The sequence below is a fragment of the Typopeltis vanoorti genome, chromosome 12 (genome assembly GCF_054136105.1).
Source record: "Typopeltis vanoorti isolate ZY-2024b chromosome 12, IOZ_Tvanoo_1.0, whole genome shotgun sequence".
NCBI lineage: Eukaryota > Metazoa > Arthropoda > Arachnida > Uropygi > Thelyphonidae > Typopeltis > Typopeltis vanoorti.
This window is the reverse complement of record NC_143560.1, coordinates 112,874,191-112,895,454: the sequence shown is the minus strand read 5'-3', so window position 1 is coordinate 112,895,454 and position 21,264 is coordinate 112,874,191. Positions and strand designations below refer to the sequence as shown.

Sequence of the window (21,264 nt, the reverse complement as noted above, 5' to 3'; positions counted from 1 at the left end):
CTAGTTTGACTATCAACTTATAATGCAGTAATCTGTCAAAAGCTTTTGCAAAGTCTAAGTATACCACTGTGTATCCATCTCCAAAATCCAATGATGCTGTCACCTTATCATAATAAGTAAGTAGATTACTAAACATGACCTCCCTTTAACAAATCTGTGCTGTCCTCAAAGATAATATCATTGTTGTGATATGATATACCCAATTCTGGATTCTTATTCTCACTAATCTCCTCAACACTTTCTTGAAAAACCTCTTCAATGTTAATCCTATAAAAACAACTTACCAACTTGTATGTGTCTATCATATCATCCCTCTTCCACCTATCTACTAGACTGCATATTGCACTGTCTCAACCTTTATTAATATTCAACATTCTGGAAATCAGAAACTATTTTAGTTAATCACCTCTTCATCCATTTGAAAAATGGATGAAGAGGGTGACATTACTGCTTTTAAATATGAGATTAATAAGGCAGGAAAATTAACGAATGAAAAGTTTAAGTTTGCACCAGGTGACCAAATCTGTGCACAGTAGTCCAGTCTAGCACAGTATGCATGTATGTATGTATGTATGTGTGTGTGTTCCTCCAAGAGTCCTAGTATGGCTAGTTACCATTAAGGTGATCACCTCATTCTAACTCTCACAAACTGAAGGAATATTCAATACCCAATTTAAAATAACATTTTCCAATGAAATGATCAAATCCATGAACCCCTGATCTTTGCATGCCACTTATTAGATACTGCATGAGACTGTTGTCCTAGAAAAATAATTTTGTTTTGTTCCGAGATGTCATATCTTCATTTCTGAAATTTTATTAATTAAAATCACTCATAATGATCACCTAGGCCTCATCAATTTCTTCAAGCATACTCCCACCAATGTAATATGACATTGGGTATCTAATCACACCAAGGTGCATGACTATACATTTATTAACAATGAAATGACAGCCATTTTCACGTGCCGACAATTCCAGCCTATTCAAATCATTCTGCAAATACTGCATATCAGTAGCACTCCTGATTACCCTACCTATCTTTGTTTCATCAGCAAATAGATGTATGTCACACAATAAATCCTTCCCAATGTCATTAATGTATGGATTACATAACAATGGACCAAGGTCTGATCCTTGAGGCACACCACTAGTTACCTTGAATCTTGCAGATTCACCCCATCTCCATATACAACTTTTTCATATCAGTCAGCCATCCTCTTATCCATGCCAATATTTTATAATCCAATCATATATTTTCCAATTTATGCAACAGTATTCCATTCTGTATTCTGTCAAAAGCCTTAGTAAAATCCAAAGTATCATGGTGTCTAGCTCAATGGTAACATTATTATAGAATGTGAGCAAGTTGCTAAAACATGACTTTCTTTTAATAAACCCATGTTGCTCATTGCAAAGTAGAGATTCTCTGTCAGCCCATTTCTGAATGCAAGACCTAACCAACTTTTCCAAAATTTTCACCAAGTTGATAATTGGATACATGGGTCTTTGCACCACCCTTGTGCAATGGGATTACAATACATTCTTTCCACTCCTGCAGAATCTCACTTGTTCTGAGACTCAAATTATATAGCCTGGTCAAGGGAATAGTCAATTCAGCTGAACATTCTTTTAGCATCAGTGCTGATATCCCATCGGTTCCTATTGCAGAATTTTTATTCAGTTTGTGCAATAGCTCTAATACTTTCTCCTCATCCACATGGGTTTCCTCATATGGTGAAGAGGTAGTAGTAGTGAGTTAAATGTTGTATATACCAGGTTGATAGCTTTTAGCAAAACAGCTATTCATTAGCTAAACAATCGCTTCTACATCAGTCACCCACATACAATCTGCATTCAGTAGAGCTATTCTTTCTTTTACTTGTGGCATAATGATAGAATTCTTTTGGGTTGTCTTTAACTTGGTTTAGATTTAGTATATTTTCAAACTCAGACTTAGCTTTCTGAACAACACTTGTGACTCTTCTAGCCTGCTGCTTATAATTATAGTAACTGACATCATCCTTATGCATATGATATTCCTTCCACATTATCTTTTTCTTACGAATCTCTTGCTTAATTAGATTACACATCCATTTCATTCCTACTCCATTTATTCTTCAAACTCTAAGGATATATGCTGATATCACATCATTTAAATATTTTTTAAACACTTCCCATGCACTGTCGATATCCTTCCCATCCAATAACTGATACCATGGCACAGAGCCCAGCATATCCCTCAGGTGGTCATAATTTCCCGCTTTGTTGTTCAGCATGTAACCTTTTCTGAATGGAACATTCATGAATTTAGCCACTTCCCAAGTGAGTATCGCATGATTGCTGCCACCAACTAGAGGCAGAATAGTTACATTAGTTACATCTTGAACTGAAACTCCCTCTGACACTTTAATCAGATCTAACACTCTTTAACCTCAAGTTCCTTTCATCACATGCTGCTGGAAGAAGTTGTCTCGCAACAGCTCAATAAATTCAGTTTCATTCTTCTCATGCAATTTCAAAACAGCTACCCAATCAGTGTTCAGACAATTAAAGTCCCCATTATGATTACTCTTTTCACACCCATTGTATTTATTTGTTGATGCATTTCTTCATCACTAGCAACCGATCAAAAAGGTCCGAAACAGCATCACACTGTGATATTCTGTTTCTATTTTCTTTTTTATTTATTTTTTGCAGGTCCTGAGTGAGTTGATATTTGGATACAAGTACAGTAGATATGTTTCTCACAGAAAATCAAGTTCTTAATCCAACTACCAGAAAAATTGATTGTAGATCCTTTACTATTTCAGATAGCAATATGGATTAGGGTTTAAGCTCACAAGAAGAGAAAGCTGTGTGCTGCAGTCTCATCCCGATGCCTGTAAAACAAATATCAATTATTTATACTTTTAATTCTTCAATTGTAAATCTCGTTGTTTGGGGCCCTTAAATTGGCCCTAATTTTTTGTGGTCCCCAGCAAGAGCCTCATGCACCTGTGCATAAGTACAGCCCTGAGTTCAACTGCTGTTATGAGCAGTACTCCTTCTCTAGCTTCCCTGGAAATACTATTACCCTCATATTCCATTCCTGTAATTATATCATCTGCTGTCAGCCAAGTCTCACTAATGCTCATAACATCTGGTGAAGTTGCATCAACCAATGCCCAATATATAATGCACAGAAATGTGCAAAAGTTTGGATGATTTCTGATAATGAATAATATGATTCTTTTTAACTTTTTTTTTTAAACAGGTTGAGGAGATTGTAAATATTGGTGAAATTCCACCTGAACAGGTCCATGTTCCAAATATTTATGTGGATAGAATACTGAAAGGAGAAAAGTTCATTAAAAAAATTGAAGTAAGTACTTACCAGAAATGGATATTTTATATGTTTAACTCTAACATTATTATTATTATTGAAATCATCAAATTGCTGATATGTACTCTCAGCAGATGTACAGAAATATTGGTGAAATATTTCTGTACATTCTCAACTTAACAATGCATGCAATTTACAACCACTTGTACTTTGATAGCCATTAAACCATTACATGTTCACACCATATTTAGTGTTCCAGTAAAACTTCTACTGCACTTTGTTTGGCTCACAAAATGTTGCTTGGGTCAGTGTGGTATGATGTTTGTTGGGAGGTGGATAATTTTTTACTATAAAGGGTCATTTTTATTCCAGTACCAAGTGAACCAATATATACATAGATCCTATTTGTATTAGTTATTTTAAATATACAAACAAATATCGAATTTCTCTTAATTATTTGTTTCTGGCATGTATGATTGTTTCTAATTCCCTCCCCTTCCCATCAACATACTTTTGGTTTCGATGGAAGCACATACAATTTGTGGCATGCCGACTTTAAAGTCAAGTATAACATGAGATGATTTATTTCTGCTTATGGCAAACATAATTCATTTTATTATATCAATTTTGACAAATTATGACGAGGCATTTTTTTAGGAGTTATTTCTCTGTGATAGCAGACATCAAGTGAAAAAGTGATTCTTCCATGTAAAAGAGAAAGGGACCATTTAAATGGAAATGAAAGTGAAAATTATATAATTTCTGATTGATGATCTTTTCGACTTACAACAGAGTCATCAAAACGAAAGCCATTGCAAATCGATGACTGACTGTACATAAAAAGTTTATATCAATATTAATGAAATTCACAAAATAAACAATAGAACAATTAACTAAATTTCCCTATTAACATTTTACCTCCAAATTAATCTGTTATTTGTCAGGTTTCCAATATAGAAAGATCTTATATTCTGGACTTCTAATGCACTTCTGACTGTATCAGTCCATCCAGAACTTGGCCTTCCTTTGGATCTCTCTCTTTTTTTTTTTTTTTAACTGCCATCCTGGCAATGAATACCTTTTTTGCTAACTTTTCCTTTCCCATTTTGTCTAAGTGACTATACACCTTAAATTATCTTAAAATATTCTTTCATATTTCTCTAATACTCATTAGTGAGAGTATTAGAGTGCAAAAACAGAGAGTGAAAGAATTGATAGTAGTGGCAGGTACGAATGAATTGAAAGGAGATAAATTTTTTATGAGAGAGGTCTTGACAGTATTGTTAAAGGTAGCGAAAGAAAAGAGTGACAGAGTTAGGATGGTTGTTGCCATCAGTATGACAGAGAGGAGTTTAGAAGGAGGGTCATAATCGCAGATGACTTTATGTGCAGGTTATGCAGACGGTGTGGTATGGAATTCGTGGACATGTGGAAAGAGTTTAATGGGCGAAAGGATTTATACAAGATGGATGGCCTGCATTTGAATGGATTTGGTGTGTGGAGACTGGAAAAAGTGTTGCTGAATGAAGTGAAAATGGATTTGCAGAACCAGGGAAACTAGAACTACCAAGGAGGGGGGGGGGGGGAGTGGATATGCGGACATCAGTGAGACAGTTGAGTGTAAGAATGTATATAATGTACCTGAGCCAGTACAAAGGACAAGTATTCGGAATGGGATGGTTAGAATAACGCATCAAGATAGAGGTGGGACAAAGGGACCTCTCCATTTCATGTATACTAATGCCAGGAGTATTAGGAACAAGAAGGAAGAATTTTTGGCCTTGGTTGGCTCTTCCTGGCCACAGGTTATTGGCATTAGTGAAACATGGCTGACGGAAGATGATATAGTTAGTGGGATAGAATGTGTAGGTTATAGTGTGTTTAGGAGGGTTATTGATGATAGCTGATGAACTGCAGCCAAGAGAATTGAAGTTTTATTCAAAACAGCTCATTTGTGGCTATTTGGTGTGAGATTGAGACTGACAGAACAAAATATACAGTTGGGTGCTGCTATAGACCGGGTGATGGAATAGATGGTGGAGATAGTATGCATGAACAAATTGATGGAAGGAGGGTAATTATTATGGGGGATTTCAACTATGGTAACATTGATTGGAAGGAGGAGAGGACACATGTGAGGAAGGAACTGGATTTTATTCAATTATTAAGGAATAACTATCTGAGACAGCATGTAATTGAAAATACTAGGGGTTTGAGAGTGCTTGACCTGGTAATAGCATCTGAGAATTTGACTGTAATGAATATGACCATGTTGCCACCTACTGGTGAGAGTGATCATAAGGTCTTGACTTGGGAGGTGGCTAAAGGTGTGGAATTTTCGATTAAGACAGGGTATATGTGGAATTACCGTGCTGGCAAGTATGACAAGCTTAGGAGATTACTTGGTTCAGTGCCATGGCATGTACAACTGCAAGGGCTGGATGTCGATAGAGCATGGGAAGTGGTCAAGGAGCATTTACAGGAGGTTATGGCTGATTGTATACCTAGGGTCCGAATAGTAAAATAAGTAGGAGTTAAATGGATGAATAACACCATTAAGCTTGAGCTGTAAAAAAAGAAACAACTGTGGAGGGAATTTAAAGAGAAAAGTGACCTGCAAGCACATGAATGATATAAAGTGCAGGCCAGAAGGGTAACGAGTGTAGTAAGAAAAGCAAAAGTGGATTATGAAAGGAAACTAGCTATGCAAGCTAAAGAGAATCCCAAACAGTTCTTTCAATATGCTGCAAGCAAAAAAAAAAAACTGTACATGGCAGAATGATTTTAAGAAATGCCGATGGTAAGGTGGTCACTGAATCAGTCGATATAGTGGAATTACTGAGTGAGCACTTTGCAAGAGTATATCATCCAGGTGGTGACATTGAAAGAATGAAGGAACCATTAGATTATATGGGAATTGTGATGAATGAAGTGGAGGTGAATAGTCTATTACAGAACCTTAATGTGAATACATCTGTGGGATTGGATGGTATACCGGCAGAGGTCTTACGTGAAGCGGCTAAAGAATTATCAGTGCCCTTGACCATGGTGTTTAATCTGAGTCTCGGGTATGGTTTAGTCCCGAAGGTGTGGAAAGAGGGGAAAATAGTTCCACTGCATAAAGGAGGATCCAAGACTACTGTTGCAAATTGCCAAACGATCAGCATATCAGGAGTTGTTGTCAAGGTCGTGGAGAAAGTAGTCAAGGGAAAAATACAAGAATGGATTGATGAAAATGAGATACTGCACGGGGGACAGCATGGTTTTGTGAAGGGTAGATCATGCCTCAGTAACCTGCTCAAGTTTTATAACACAGTGACGGCTGAACTGGATAAAGGTAATGGGTTTACAGTGATACTGCTGGACCTGGCTAAGGCCTTTGACAGGATACCACATGGAATTCTAATCCATAAACTGCAACATATGGGAATGGATATAGGGTTGGTGAGATGGATGGGTGGGTGGGTGGTTGATGGAGAGATATCAGCGAGTAGTTTATTCAGGAGTAGAGTCCAAAAGACGGCCTGTGACTAGGTGTGCCGCAGGGTGTGCCGCAGGGTTCTGTTCTTGGACCACTGCTGTTTAATTTGTTCATTAACGATATAGGGAAGGATCTAAGAGGAACAGTTCATTTTTTTGCTAAAGATGCAAAGTTGGGTAGGGCAATAGTGAATGGAGAAGATGTCAAAATCTTGCAGGATGATTTGGATAGATTGGAGTTCTGGGCTAAGGAGAATGGATGTCAATTTAATGTGACAAAATGTAAGGTTATGCATTTTGGGGCGAAAAGATTAGCAGCAGTATACCACATTGGTGGAACTGTACTCCAGGAGATTGATGAGGCCAGGGACTTGGGAGTGTTGGTGGATAGGGAGATGAAGTTTAGGGGGCACATTGCAAAAGTGGCTAAATCAGCTCATCAACTCACTTGGTGCAGAGACAAGCAAGTTATTGTACCTCTGTACTGAGCCTTGATAAGACCTCATCTCGACTACTGTGCCCAGATTTGGTCACCTAGGTTTCTTCTTGATGGGGAGGAGGTGGAGAGGATCCAGAGGCAAGTGACCAAGATCTATGGAATGAACCTTATGAGAACAGGTTGAAGATTTGTGGGTTGCAGAAATTGGTTGATAGGCAGAAAAGGGGAGATATGATCGAGACATTCAAATTGCCGAAGGGTTTCTATAGGATTAATTCAGAGGATATTTTTGAGATCAAGACTGGTTTGTGGGAGAACTAGGGGACATCTATGGAAGCTGGGCAAGAGTGTGGTTAGCAAGGGTGTTAAAGCTGGGTTCTTTACTTTTAGAGTGGTAAATGAGTGGAATAATCTGCCAGAGTCTGTTGTGGGTGCTATGCCAGTGAGCAAGTTCAAAGCAAGGTATGATAGATACTGTGAGAATGTCGAATAGTTGTGTGGACATGATGTTTAGGGCCTCCCTCGATGAGTCTAAGGACTCCCTGGAGTCGCCCGTAATAATAATAATAATATTTCAAGACAAGTTCTTTCCTAATATCCTCAATTTTTAATATGATTCTGCCACTAATATCATCTGTTAACTCACCAGTTTTACTCAGAATTCTCATATCCATGGTTTACAGTATTTAAAGAAGTGTTTTATTTCTAACCCAGCTCGCATATCCATAAGTTAAATTGGGTTTGAACAACATTCTCTATACAACTAATTCAATGTTTTGACTGATTTTTGTCATATTCTAAACAAAGTTATTCAGTGCACTTCTCACAATATCAAATTTGCTTATTCATTTGTGTCTTTCCACATTTAACTGCCAAATTTGCTAAATATTGTTTCAAATAGCTAAAATGTTTCCTTTGTTCTATAGGTTTCATATTGATGATGCAGCCAACATTTTCAATGCCACATTTATTACAGCAGCTATTTAATTTAGTTAGGAAATCCTGCAGACTTATACTGAATATATTTTAGAATATAACATTGCCTGCACAAAGTAAGGAGCTGAGTTGAATACCTTCATATTTGTTATTGGGTCTCTGCCACTTTTTTCAATAATGTGGACCATACAGATGATGAATAACAGTGGAAACAGTGAACACACATCTGATTTTACATCAGACCATCTTCCTGTACTTCTTCATTTCTGACTTTGACTTAGCAGCTCAAATATAGACTATGTACTGCTCAATACAGTATCTTGTTTACACCATATAATTGTAGCATTTTAAATAGCTTTACTCTTGGTACTTGGTCATAAGCCTTTTCCAGATCCTTTCCAGAATTGAGATTATTATATTCCCATGGTTTCTAAACTATTTATCTTAAAGTGAAAATCAGATTTTGATAATCTGCACTGCATGAACCCAGATGGTTCTTTTTTTAAATTTCCTTTCTGCAATTTTTCTTAACTTTATCTCAAGTATACTTGTATAAAGTATATGCCGGCCTGGTTGGGCGAGTTGATAGCGTATCCACTCTCCAGCCAATCCTGCCATGGGCATGGATGTTTGTGATTGTCTGTGGAAATACTAGTGGTGGTGGGCAGTAGATGGCATTGGTGTAGTTTCAGTTAGTTGTAGTTGGTGGATTGAGTGGTGGCGACAGAGAGATGTAGAGTAGGTGTCCTTCCTCGATGAGTCTTTGGACTCCCTGGAAGTGTCACGTAGTAATAATAATAATAATAATAATAATATATAAGAGCTGTATACTTTTCACAACTTTATACCTTATATAACAACTGAGTTGCAGGGAACGAAGAAATGAATCACCATTTTAGCCTAATGGGTACCAAACGAGTGATCATTATGGATGACTTTAATTTTCCAAACATTGACTGGGTAGATGAGAAAAAATCTCATGATAAGAAAGAAGAGGGATTTATTGAACTGTTGTGAGACAACTTTCTCAAGCAGCATATGAAAGAAGGAACTCGAGGTCAAAGAGTGTTGGATTTACTCATAGCATCAGAAGGGGGGGGGGTCACTGTTAAGAATATGGCTATTTTACCACCATTTGGTGACAGTGATCATGCTGAGCTTTCTTGGGAAGTATCTAATTCTGTCGATGCTCTGATTAGAACAGGTTACATGTTGAACTACAAAGCTGGAAATTATGATCAACTTCAACAGATAGACAAAAGTATTCTGAATTATCAAAATGTATCAAAAAACTCTGCAAGAACAAGAATGATAAAGACAAGTTTTTACAAAACAGTGTGAAGAAATTGAAGAACATTCTAATAAAAATCAAACCAAATATCTATTCAAGAAAACAAACTCCTAAATAGAAACTTTAAACCAAATACCTCTAGCATAGCTGATTCAAACAACTGAATTTTAACCAATACAAATGATGTACTCAAGCAGTGGCACACTCAAGATTTAATCTTGGGGGGGGGGGGGACAAGTTGAATAGACAATTTGAGAATATACACTATGCATTGCATACAACCTATGACTGAGCATCTGCAATGAGCGCCAACAATACATGATACCCATGATCTCCTCGGGCCTGGCTCGAGCAAACGAAGTAGCACTCGGTCTGCCTGAGCACTACTTCATTTGGCTTGTGTTCATAGCAGCTGTGATTCCTGAGAGCTATAGGGTATTCCCACCTTATTTGACCACTAATTCCTGAGTAGTATAGAAATAGAAGACATGACACAACATAAATAAAAAAATGAATTTTAATTATGAAAAGATTTTTGGAAAATTTAGTAGTTTTTTTTTTTCCTTTTTCTTTGGGAGGTGCCAGGGCCCCTTGTCACCCCCCCCCTCTGGGTGTGCTACTGTACTCAAGAGATGGAAAAGCTACTGTGAAAATCTTTACAAAGATACTACTATCTCATTTAAAGAAAGACAAGAGGAACTCATACTAAAAGATTCAAATATTTTAAAGGATGAAATTGAAAGGTAAAACACCACAGTTCGATCAAATACCAAGTGAACTACTGACAATCCTGGGGCCTAATGGAACTAAAATTATCTTTAGACTATGCAATAAAATTTGGGAAACAGGTATTTGGCCAGAAGATTGGGTAAGATCTATATTCATATCATTACACCAGAAAGAAAATATTAATGGCTGCAACAACTATAGGACCATTGCACTAATTTTTCAGAGCCTCCGTAGCTCAGTCGGTATAAACGAGATCCTTTCATCGGATAGACCTGGGATCCACTCCTGTCAGTGACGTGAGGAACCTTTATCTGGTCTCTTTCGACTAAGGGTGAGTTAGCCAGTCTTGTACGGAGGTGAGGGGTTTCACCGAAAGCTCAGATTTTTCGTCCCCCACAACAGACAAACTGGCACCGTGAACACACATGGATCTACAGTAATAAATACTCAACCCCTCATGAGAGAGCTCAACTCTTCCCAATAGGGATTGGGGGTAGAAAAGGGAGGAAACTCCATACGAATAAATAAATAAATTGATTTCACACATAAGCAAAATTCTGCTATATATGATTAAAGAAGACTGAAAAACTACATTGAACTACAAATCACAAAAAAAAAAAAAAAAAAAAAAAAAAAAAAGGCTGGTGTCAGGTCTGATAGATACCAAAGACCAAATTGCAAACATAAGGCAGCTAATAGAAAAAACCCATAAGTTCAATATCCCAATGTATCTCTATTTTGTGGACTATGCCAACACCATTTGACTGTGTCAATTGGGAGGTACTCTGGAAATGTCTGAACAAAATTACAATTCTCCAAAATACCTAATCAACTTAATAAAAGAACTATATGACAGAAATTGAGCAACAGTGAAGACAGGCCAAAATATCTCATAATGGTTTAAAATAGAAAAGGGGGTTAGGCAGGGATGTATCCTACCTCCCAACCTGTTCAACTTCTATAGTGAATTCATAATGAGAAAATCTCTTGATGGATGGAAAGGTGGTGCCTCGAATGCAGAAAGGTGGTCGTCATATGGAAATAAAAAGAATTGCAATGGGAAGGAATGCCATGACAGAACTAAAAAAAAAAAGATGCGGAAAGACAGAAATATTTCTAACACCACCAAATATAAACTAGTGAATACCCTTGTTTTCTGAATCATTCTCTATGGTGCAGAATCATGGGCACTTGGTAAGAGAGACAAAGAAACACTTGACAGCTATGAAATGTGGTGCTGCAGAAGGATTTTGAATGTTATCTCATGGATGGATAAAAGAACCAATGTCAGAATTCTCAATCAAACATCAAAAACAGATTGAGCGACATAGTCAACAAGAAGATACTTCAACAATTTGGTCATATATCATGGTGAGATGGTGATAACATCAAGAAGGAAATAATGCAAGGAAAAGCAGGAGGAAAATGCAGGAAAGGAAAACCAAGAGCAAGATGGATAGATCAAATCCAAAGGATCTCAAGACTTTCCTTGGAAGAAGCAGATGCCATGCCCAGAGGTAGAAGTAGATGGAGAAACATTGTTGTAGAAGTAGATGGAGAAACATTGTTCATAGATCTCCTCATGGCACGAGTCCTCAGACATGAGGAGATCTATGAACAAGAAGAAGGAATGGGAAAAATGTCAGCAATGCATGAGAATCTTTGAAAAAGTGCTTGAATGAGGTGGTATCTGAATGTATCCATAGTCTTCGAAGAATAAACTGGTTGGGGGTGAAATGGATGTGCCACCTTATTAAGCAAGAGATCCACAAGAAGAAGATGATGTGGAAAGACTATCATGAGAATAAGAAATGGAGGAATTATGAAATATTTAAAGCTCAGGCCAGAAAAATGATGAGTATTGTGCAGAAAGCTAAATTGGAGTATGAAAAGAAATTGGTCCATACAAGCTAAAGGCAATTCAAAAGAATTTTATTATTATGCTGTAAGCAAAAGAATGAATGAATGTGAAAGAATAACTTTATTGAATGCATATATTACTCTAGTGTCAGAAGCTAATGAGATTTTTCAACTAATGAGTACTCACTTTGCCAAAATATATCAACCAGGTATATGTAACATGGTGCACAGTGCTATTGCTACATTGGATGAATAGTTAGAGGTTGAAGAGCTGTTGCATAACCTAGATTAGAATTTTTCAATAGGGACAAATGGAATATCACCTGTTTCTATAACTTGAGTGATAGCTCAGGAATGATACCACAGGGAATGGAAGGAATGTATGATAGTTCCATTGGACATGGGTGGTGCAAAAACTGATGTGTCTAACTACCAACCAATCAGTATCTCTGGTGTGGTAGTGAAGATTTTAGAGAAGTTGGTAAGAACTCGCATACAGAAATGGATAGACAAACAAGCAATACTCTGCAAGGAGCAGCATGGGTTTACAAAAGGAAGGTTATGTTTTAGCAATTTGCTCATATTTTATAACAAAGGTATGGCCAGGTTGGATAAAGGGCATGCTAAGACATTTCATATAGTATCACACGAAAGGCTGTTGCATAAACTGGAGAATACGTGATTGGAACATAAACTCTTGACTTGGATCAGGGAATGGTTGACAGACAGATATTAAAAAGTGGTATACAGTGGGTGTGAATCTGCCAGATTTAAGGTGACTAGTGATGTATCTCAGGTTTCAGCGCATGGGCCATTATTGTTCAATCTATACATTAATGACATCAGGATGGGTCTAACATCAGATGTGAAATGTTTGCCAATGATGCGAAGATAGGCATGTCAATCAGGGATGCTACTGATATTCAGCACTTACAAAATGATTTCAATAGGCTGGAAATTTGGGCAACGAAAATGGCTGTCAATATAATGTTAGTAATTGTAAAGTTATGGACTTTGGCGTGATGAGATTTCCAGCGGCATATTATATTAGCAGAGTTATGCTACAAGAAAATGAGGAGACAAGGAATCTTGTCATATTGGGGGATAGGAATTTGAAGTTCAAAGGCCACATAGCACAAGTTGCAAATACAACTCAGAGAATAATTGTGATGTTGAAGGGAACCTTGTCATCTAAAGATAAGGAAGTCATTTTTGCTTCTTTATAAGGCTTTGATAAGACCACACCTGGATTACTGTGCACAGATTTGTCTCCCATGTTCCAAGGGGATAAAGAATCTGTGGTTAATGTGCAAAGAAGAGTTACAAAGATTACATCCATATTATGAGGACAGATTGTGAGTATGTAGATTACAGACTCTAGTTAACAGTAGAAAGAGGGATGATATGATAGAGGTCTATAAACTTTTGAATGGATGTATAGGATATCGTCTGATGAAATGTTTCATTATATGGAAGGTGGGGAGAGAACAAGGGGGGACATCCAATAAAGCAGGGTTTCCCAAACTGTGTTCCGTGGAAAGTGAATAAGTATTCCATGAAAAATTATCAAAATAATATGTGCCTGGATGGTTTTAAATGCTGCAACAAGTGCAAACATGTTTGAAGATCAGGCACTCCTCATTTTGCGTGCAGATTGTGCTATTAAGACCAGCATGCACTGGCTTTGATTTAGCCACCTGCAGTTGTCGATGCGATGAGCTGCTGCCCGGCACACCTGTAGTGTGTGCTGTTGCATTTTTGAGCAATTTGATACAGCCTGCTTCGGCAGAGTGTGCGCTTTGCTTTACATTGAATAAGAGACCTATGATACTCGACTCTATCCAAGGTGTTCCATTAAAATTTCAGGATTTGTGAAGTGTTCTGTCGTAGGAAAAATTTGGGAAACGTTGCAATAAAGAATAACAACTTTTTTTGATAATTTAGCTTTTAAAAGAATTAAAACCTCTTCTGTAGTTACATTAGCAAAGAGGGAAATAACATTAAAACCTGCCATAATTTCATCTTTTTGAAGATGCATGTCTTTAATGATTGAAAGAAAGTATTCAGAATTCTTCAGAAAGGAGGTGGTTGAGCTTGTTAAATTTCTTAAAACTTCGGCCAAATGTTTTGAATGCTTATATGTGGGAGAATCAATGCCCTCTACAATGGTTCTTAGTGGAGTGTTTTCCTAATGTATTTTAAGCAAACAATATAATCAGGGAATGAGAGGATGAAGTAAATGAAGAGTTAATGTTAAATTTTTAGGAAATTCTATAGTGGTTCTCAGGAGATTGTTAGTACAATTATGAAGTTCATGAGTTGGATCCTTTCAAGAATTGAATAACTATCTGTTTGTACACATACCAGCAACTGAATTAGAAACCTTTGTTATAAACATATTGGACCTCCTTTAGCCTGAATTACAGCACACATGCAGCTTGGCATATATTCTACATCTACAACATACCAGGTGTTCACCAGATAGTCCTTTGTCTTGGCTCAGATTTGATGAAATAGAATTTTGCTCCCAAATCTGTTTTTCCAACATATCCCATGCCATTGGCACACCCAGGGAGGAGGCCAAGGGCCCCATGGCCCCCCAAAAGAAAAAGACTAGAAAATTTTCCAAAACTCTTTTCCTAATTAAAATTCTTTTTTTTATTTTTATTTATTTATGTTGTATCGCATCTTCTATTTCTATACTACTTATGAATTAGCGGTCACATAAGGTGAGAATACTGTCGGGAATCACGCCGTTGTGAACCCAAGGAGAACGAAGTAGTGCTCGGGCAATACTTTGTTTGTCCGAGCCAGGGCAGAGATCATGGATCGTGTATTGGCAGTAACTGCAGATGCTCAGTCATAGGTCATATGAAATGCGTAATGTGTATTCTCAAATCGCCTACTCAACTCGGTCCCCCCCCCCCCAGATTAAATCTTGAGTACTCAGTCCCCTCCAAGATTAAATCCTGAGTGCGGCACTGTCCCATGCATTCTCAGTGGGGTTCAGATCTGCACTTTGTGGTGGCCAGGGAAGATGGTAAAAGTGCAAAAGCTCGCTAAATTGAAATTGAAACCACTGCTAAACAATTCTTGTGCATTGCATAGTAGCACTGTCATCCATGAAACAATCATCACCTGCTAGATAAAATGTCAACATTGCAGGGTAGACCTAATCAGCAATGATGTTCAGATATTCCTTGGATGATACCCAACCTTCGAGCAATATCAAGGGACCTATTCCTTACCAACAGAACAAGCCCCACACCATGACACCACCTCCAGAACCTTGAGTTGTGTTCACAAATCAAGCTGGGTTCATTGCTTCATGAGGCTCCCACCAAACTCTCTGCCCACCACTGGTACAGAACAAGATATACTGTGACTTGTCGGACAACATGACTTTTTTCAGTCTCCAGTCCAGTAACAATGTTCCTAAAACTACTGCCAACCTGGTTCTTCACAGAAATCAGTGGCTTCTGTATAAGGCATGCAACTACCATTACCGATCCTCTTCAATTTCCTGTGCATAGTTCAGTGAGATATGGATTGAGAACAGCCTTCATTAAATGCTTTGCTCAGTTGTTGCACAAAGAAATTAGGAAGTTCTGTTCGTCCATACAAACCTTCTCAGAAGATGGCAATCTCATTCCTGACAGATTGTCTTGGGACCTCAGGACCTCTTAAACAAACAATGCAGGTTATTTTTTCACTGATTAAACACCTGAGATATCTCACCTTTTGTGAAACCAGTCAGCTCTGCTGTTTTCAAAATTGTGGCTCCAGCCAGATGGGCACCCACAATAAGCCCTTTATCAAACTCTGAAAGATGCTTTGTTTTTCCATTTGCAATCAACACTATTGATGATCACTAACCAGTGCATTGCTAAATAGTTGGCTAGAACATGTGGCAATGCACATGACCAAGTTTGGTTTGGCTTATGGGAGCAAGAACAGCAAAGGTCACATGTTGAAAGTTTTTTTCACTTGGTTATACTTATAAATTAAAGATGCCAAGAAATTATATTTTTGGTTTCATCCTTTATCCAAGTGTAAGCAAACAAAAACTTTTTTGAAATCACAAAAAAGCAATAGATAACTTTGTGACAGGGCTACTTATATATAGAGGCTAAAGATTTCACATCAATTGCCTTAGTGTCCCATGATGCAAGGCATATATCTTTACAGACATGTATAATGCTATGCGTTAATGGGAAGGGCCACTACCCAGACCAGTTTTGACCTTTATTGAGGCATGTTTTAAAATGTAGGGATATCTCTCCAAACACTAGGTGATCTACAAGATCACTCTAAATCTCACGGAGTGACTCCAAAGGACCACTACTAAACTCACCACTCCTGACCTGAATCAGGAAATTCAGCAGTGGCATCACTCGGCAATGGGCAAAAGTTCATCACCAGGTAGAGCCTCTCTGATCCCCAGAAAGTAAGCATACCCAAACATGAATACTATTATTTATTTTTTTTTGAAAGTTTATTTTTCACTTGGTTAGAGCATAATAAAATTAGTTTAATCCTTTATCCAAGTGTGAGCAAACAAATTTTTTTCTCCTGAAAGTATCTTCAGGACTGGGGTAAGGTGGTACAACACCAGGGAAACTCGTTGCAAAGGTAGAGCAAGCTACCAACACTCCTATCTCAGTATCGCCTATAATGCAAAACACATCTCCTTGCGGATATGTCTAATGTTATGCATTAAGGGAAGGGCCGCTACCCAGACTAGTTTCGACCTTTATTGAGGTCTCTTCAGTGGGAGCCAGGCCCAAGCGGAGATACCACTTGGTGGTATCTCCAGTTGCCAAAAGGGTGGCACACCATTTGGCAACACCTATAAGTAGAGATGACCTGCTAATGCTTCTGCCTGGTATCTCCACTTGGGCCTGGCTCCCACTGAAGAGACCTCAATAAAAGTCGAAACTAGTCTGGGTAGTGGCCCTTCCCTTAATGCATAACATTAGACATATCCACAAGGAGATGTGTTTTGCATTATAGGCGATACTGAGATAGGAGTGTTGGTAGCTTGCTCCACCTTTGCAACGAGTTGCCCTGGTGTTGTACCACCTTACCCCAGTCCTGAAGATACTTTCAGGCGCAAACTTTGTTTGCTCACACTTGGATAAAGGATTAAACTAATTTTATTATGAATACTATTAAATGTCATCAGTGGGAGCCAGACCCAGAAGAGATACCAATGTTTGCAGAACGATACTGATTTGATGGGTGAAGCATAAATTGCTTTTCATATTCCCCTCTGTCTGAAAAGGAAGCTCTTTGAATGGAGAATTATTGAGCTTTAAGCTCGCCCTGGAAGGGCAGTGAGACTAGCTGTGTTGCTGAGTGTAGAATTGACTTGGGTTTTTTGTATTTGTAGAGTTCTACTTCATTGTAGTCTGAAGCTTGCTTGATCAGTGGGTTTGGATGATTGTTTGTCTTGGTGAAGAACTTTTCTGCTAGGTCATGGAAGAGGGATGTGATGTAGGGAATGTTGACTTCTCTGTGAATCTGGGAGTTTTTGATAAACCATGGGGCATCCAGAGTCATTCTCAGGCATTTGTTCTGTATTCTCTGCAGCTTTTGAATATTTGTATTCAAGGTATGGCTCCATGCAGGAGATGCGTAAGTGATGACTGTGCGTATTACCATCCTGTATATGAGCAGTTTGTTCTGAGTATCCAATTTGCTTCTTCTGTTGATCATGGGGTAGTGCTGTGCGATTACTCTGGATGTGTCTTCGAGCTCATGTGTCTTATATGACTGGTGAATTGTAGTTTTTTGTCAAGCATCACGCAGAGATATATGACTTCGCTCTGCCATGGAATCTTAACTCCTAGCAGATGTATGTCTTTCTTGGTCTGAAACTTCTTTTTAATGAACAGTATGGCTGAACTCTTCTGTGTGTTTGCTTGGATCCTCCAGTCCATCAACCATTTCTCCAATGTATGAATGCTGCTTTGGAGTCTTCTGATAGCTGGTTTGGGGGACTGAGCCAAGTAGACGATTTGAGAATACACATTACGCATTGCATACGACTTATGACAACATCTGCAGTGACCGCCAATACGTGTTATCCGTGATCTTCTGCCTGGGGCTGAGAGATCTTGCTAATAATGCAGTATCATCTGCATATAACGCAGTGACATGCAGACGATACTGCATATCACTGATGATAGAAAATAGCAGGGGGGGGGCAGCAGTGAGCCCTGCAGTACACCAGCCAGGATCTTGCATCTGGTTGACACAGTTTTATTTATTTTGACTTGCATGAATCTGTCTTTGAGGTATGTGTGAATTATTTTTACTAGATTAGTTGGTATATTGAATATGATGAGCTTGTAGAGAAGACCCTGATGCCACACCTTATCAAATGCCTTCGCAGCATCTATAAAGACCGCAGCTGTGTGGAGGTTCCAGTTGAAGCCTTTGGTGATGAATTCGACCAGGCAGTATATCTGTTGTACAGTGCTATGGTTTTTTCTGAATCTGAACTGCTTATTAGGAATAATACCTAATTTATCCGTTTCTGATTGAAGCCTTGTAAGGATGACTTTTGATGCAATCTTTCCAAGGCTGGACAGAAGACTGATAGGTTTGTAGCTTTCAGGGAGCTGGAAGTTCTTTCCAATCTTTTTGATTGGCATGTTATCCACCATCTTCCATGTTAAGGGAAAATACTTGAGTCTGAGGATGGCATTGATTATATTGACTAGATGCACAATGGCTTTTCTGGGGAGTAGTTTGATTATTTTATTTGTGATTCCATCTGGACCTGGAGCCGTATTGTTTTTCAAATGGGTTATGATATTTATAACTTCTGCTGGAGAAGTGGGTGTGATAGGTTCTGGGTCATCCTTTTGTTGTGTTATGACCTGTTTGACTCGAGTGAATCTTGTAGATAAGATTGATGTTTAGATTTTCATAAGAGGGATTATATTGAGTTTCCAAGCTGTCTACCAGAACCTCTGCCTTTTCCTTGTCAGTATGGACTATTCCCTTCTTGGTCTGAATTGGGGGTATAAGTTGCCTTTTAATGTGGAGGGTTCTCAAGAATTTCCAGATAGAGTTGTCCTCTGGGTTTAGCCTTATCAGCTTGGATTCCCAACCTTGGTTTCGATGTTTTTGCAGAGCTTCACAGACTTGTCTATTTAGATTATTCAGAGTTGTTTTATCTTGTGGAGCTCTTGTGTTATGGTGTCTCTTTCTGGCTTTGTTTTTCAATCTGATTAGATCCATGATTTTCTTGGGGGATCCAACCACTAGGATGAAAGACTGTAGTTTGGGTGACTGACTTGATTGCTTTTTTGATTTGACTGGTTAGGTTGTTTACAGCAAGGTCTATCTCTCTTTTATTGTGAATAACAGGGACTGGGCCAATGTGGTCTGGGAGAATTCTGGAGAGCTTGTCCCAAGATATGAAAAAGTGCAGAGGAGAGAATTGCTTGTGTACCGAGTTTAAGCAGAATGGGGTTGTTGTTGGAAGAAAGTTCATTTAATGTTTCCAACTGATACTGGTATCTGATGTTTTTGAGGATGACTATGTCGGGTACATTTGAGCTTCCAGCTGAGCTGTGATGGGTGGGCTCTGTGGGTCCGGCTATAACAACAGACTTTTGCGGTGAGCAATGGTTTGGAGTACAACCTTTGTCATTGATCGTGGAGCTGTACCAGGCTGTATGCTTGGCATTAAAGTCACCAGCCATGATGATGGAGTCTGTGAAGCTGAAAATGGAGTCCAAGTCAGATACCAGTAATGGAATGCTGGGTGGATTGTATACAGCAGACTTTGATACTACCAGCATTGTTAGTATGAACTTCAATGCCTGTTATCTCTAGATTCTTGGTTTGTGGATTGGTCAGGACATCGTGGCTTAGGTAGTTTTTAATGTATACGGCTGTACCTCTTCCACTGGGGTTATTAGTTGGCCTGAGATGTGTTTCATTTACTAATATTATATCAGAATTGTGTCTGTGAGTGAACTCTTGCAATTCCAGGATTTTGTTACATAGTCCATTTGCATTCCATGCAATGTTCATGAGAGAGTTGGGCTGGTATTTTCTTTTATTCATTATTGAGGACTGTCAAAATTGAGTGGGGTACCTTGTAGGAATCGAGGATGGCAAAGGATTTGTCATGCTGAATTCTTGTAACATGGTAGCTAGTGAGGCAGTTAATACTGATGTTAGATTAGAGCTTATTTGTTCATGGGATGGAACAGCCCTAGTTCGTGCGGCCTTGGCATAAATTTTAGTCATTGCTGCAGCTTGTTTTCTTTCCTGAGTTGTCGAACTGGAGATTATTTGGACTGGGTTGCGATCTGCATGGCTGCCTTGAGTGTCACTGTAGGGTGTTGGAAGGTCAGCAAAAGCTGCCCTTCCAAATGCCCTTGATCAATGATTTCTGGTGTTGTTACATTTTGTGGACATCCTTCACATGGATAATCATCATGGCTGGTACAGCCATGTGTAAACTCAGCAGCCCATTTCTTAATTTCGAAAATGAAGGAGAAGAGTACCCATAAACTTTTATGAACTTAGAAGGAATTTCTTTTGGTGTTAAACCTTCTTTTACAAAGAATTTTATACCTGCATGATACTCAATTTTATCCATTTCGAGGGATACAGACAACACTTTTGCTTCAGACAGCTGTATAAAACAAACTACTTGATAGAATGACTTGCAATTTCACATAGATGCTTATGACAGACGTACCAACTTAGAAAAATAATCGTACTGATAGTGTTGCCATCTATGGTCGAGGCTGAGAACTTTTCAGACCACCCTCATAAAACAAGAACTAAAAATCCTCTTCAATAAATGCATCAAAAAAGGAGAAACATCCCAAATATGGAATAATGCAAACATTATTTTACTGCATAAAAAAGGAAGTAAATTAAAACTAGAAACTACAGACCTATTAGATCGTTATCCCACATTTATCAGCTTTTCACTAGAATTATAACCACTAGATTAGAAACGAGACGTTTCTTCAATACAACCTTCTCAACAAGCTGGTTTCAGAAAGAACTTCAATACAATAGATTATATGCAATCAATAAGCCAGCTTATTGAAAAATGCAATTAATACAACTTCCTCTTCACATGGCCTTCACAGGTTTTAAAAAAGCTTTTAATTGCATAAAAACATATCAATAATAGAAGCCCTTAGAGATTATTGTATTGAAAAA

At 38.3% G+C, this 21,264-nt stretch overlaps 1 protein-coding gene across 2 annotated transcripts in view; it reads left to right on the top strand.

The window, feature by feature from the left end:
• LOC150101142 (succinyl-CoA:3-ketoacid coenzyme A transferase 1, mitochondrial-like) overlaps window positions 1–21,264 on the top strand; it is a 221,809-nt gene that overhangs the window by 125,946 nt on the left and 74,599 nt on the right. For both annotated transcript variants that reach the window (XM_090401526.1, XM_090401525.1), the window contains exon 8: window positions 3,257–3,364. In XM_090401526.1, the coding sequence (XP_090257652.1) occupies window positions 3,257–3,364 (108 nt within the window). The remainder of the gene's footprint in view (window positions 1–3,256; window positions 3,365–21,264) is intronic.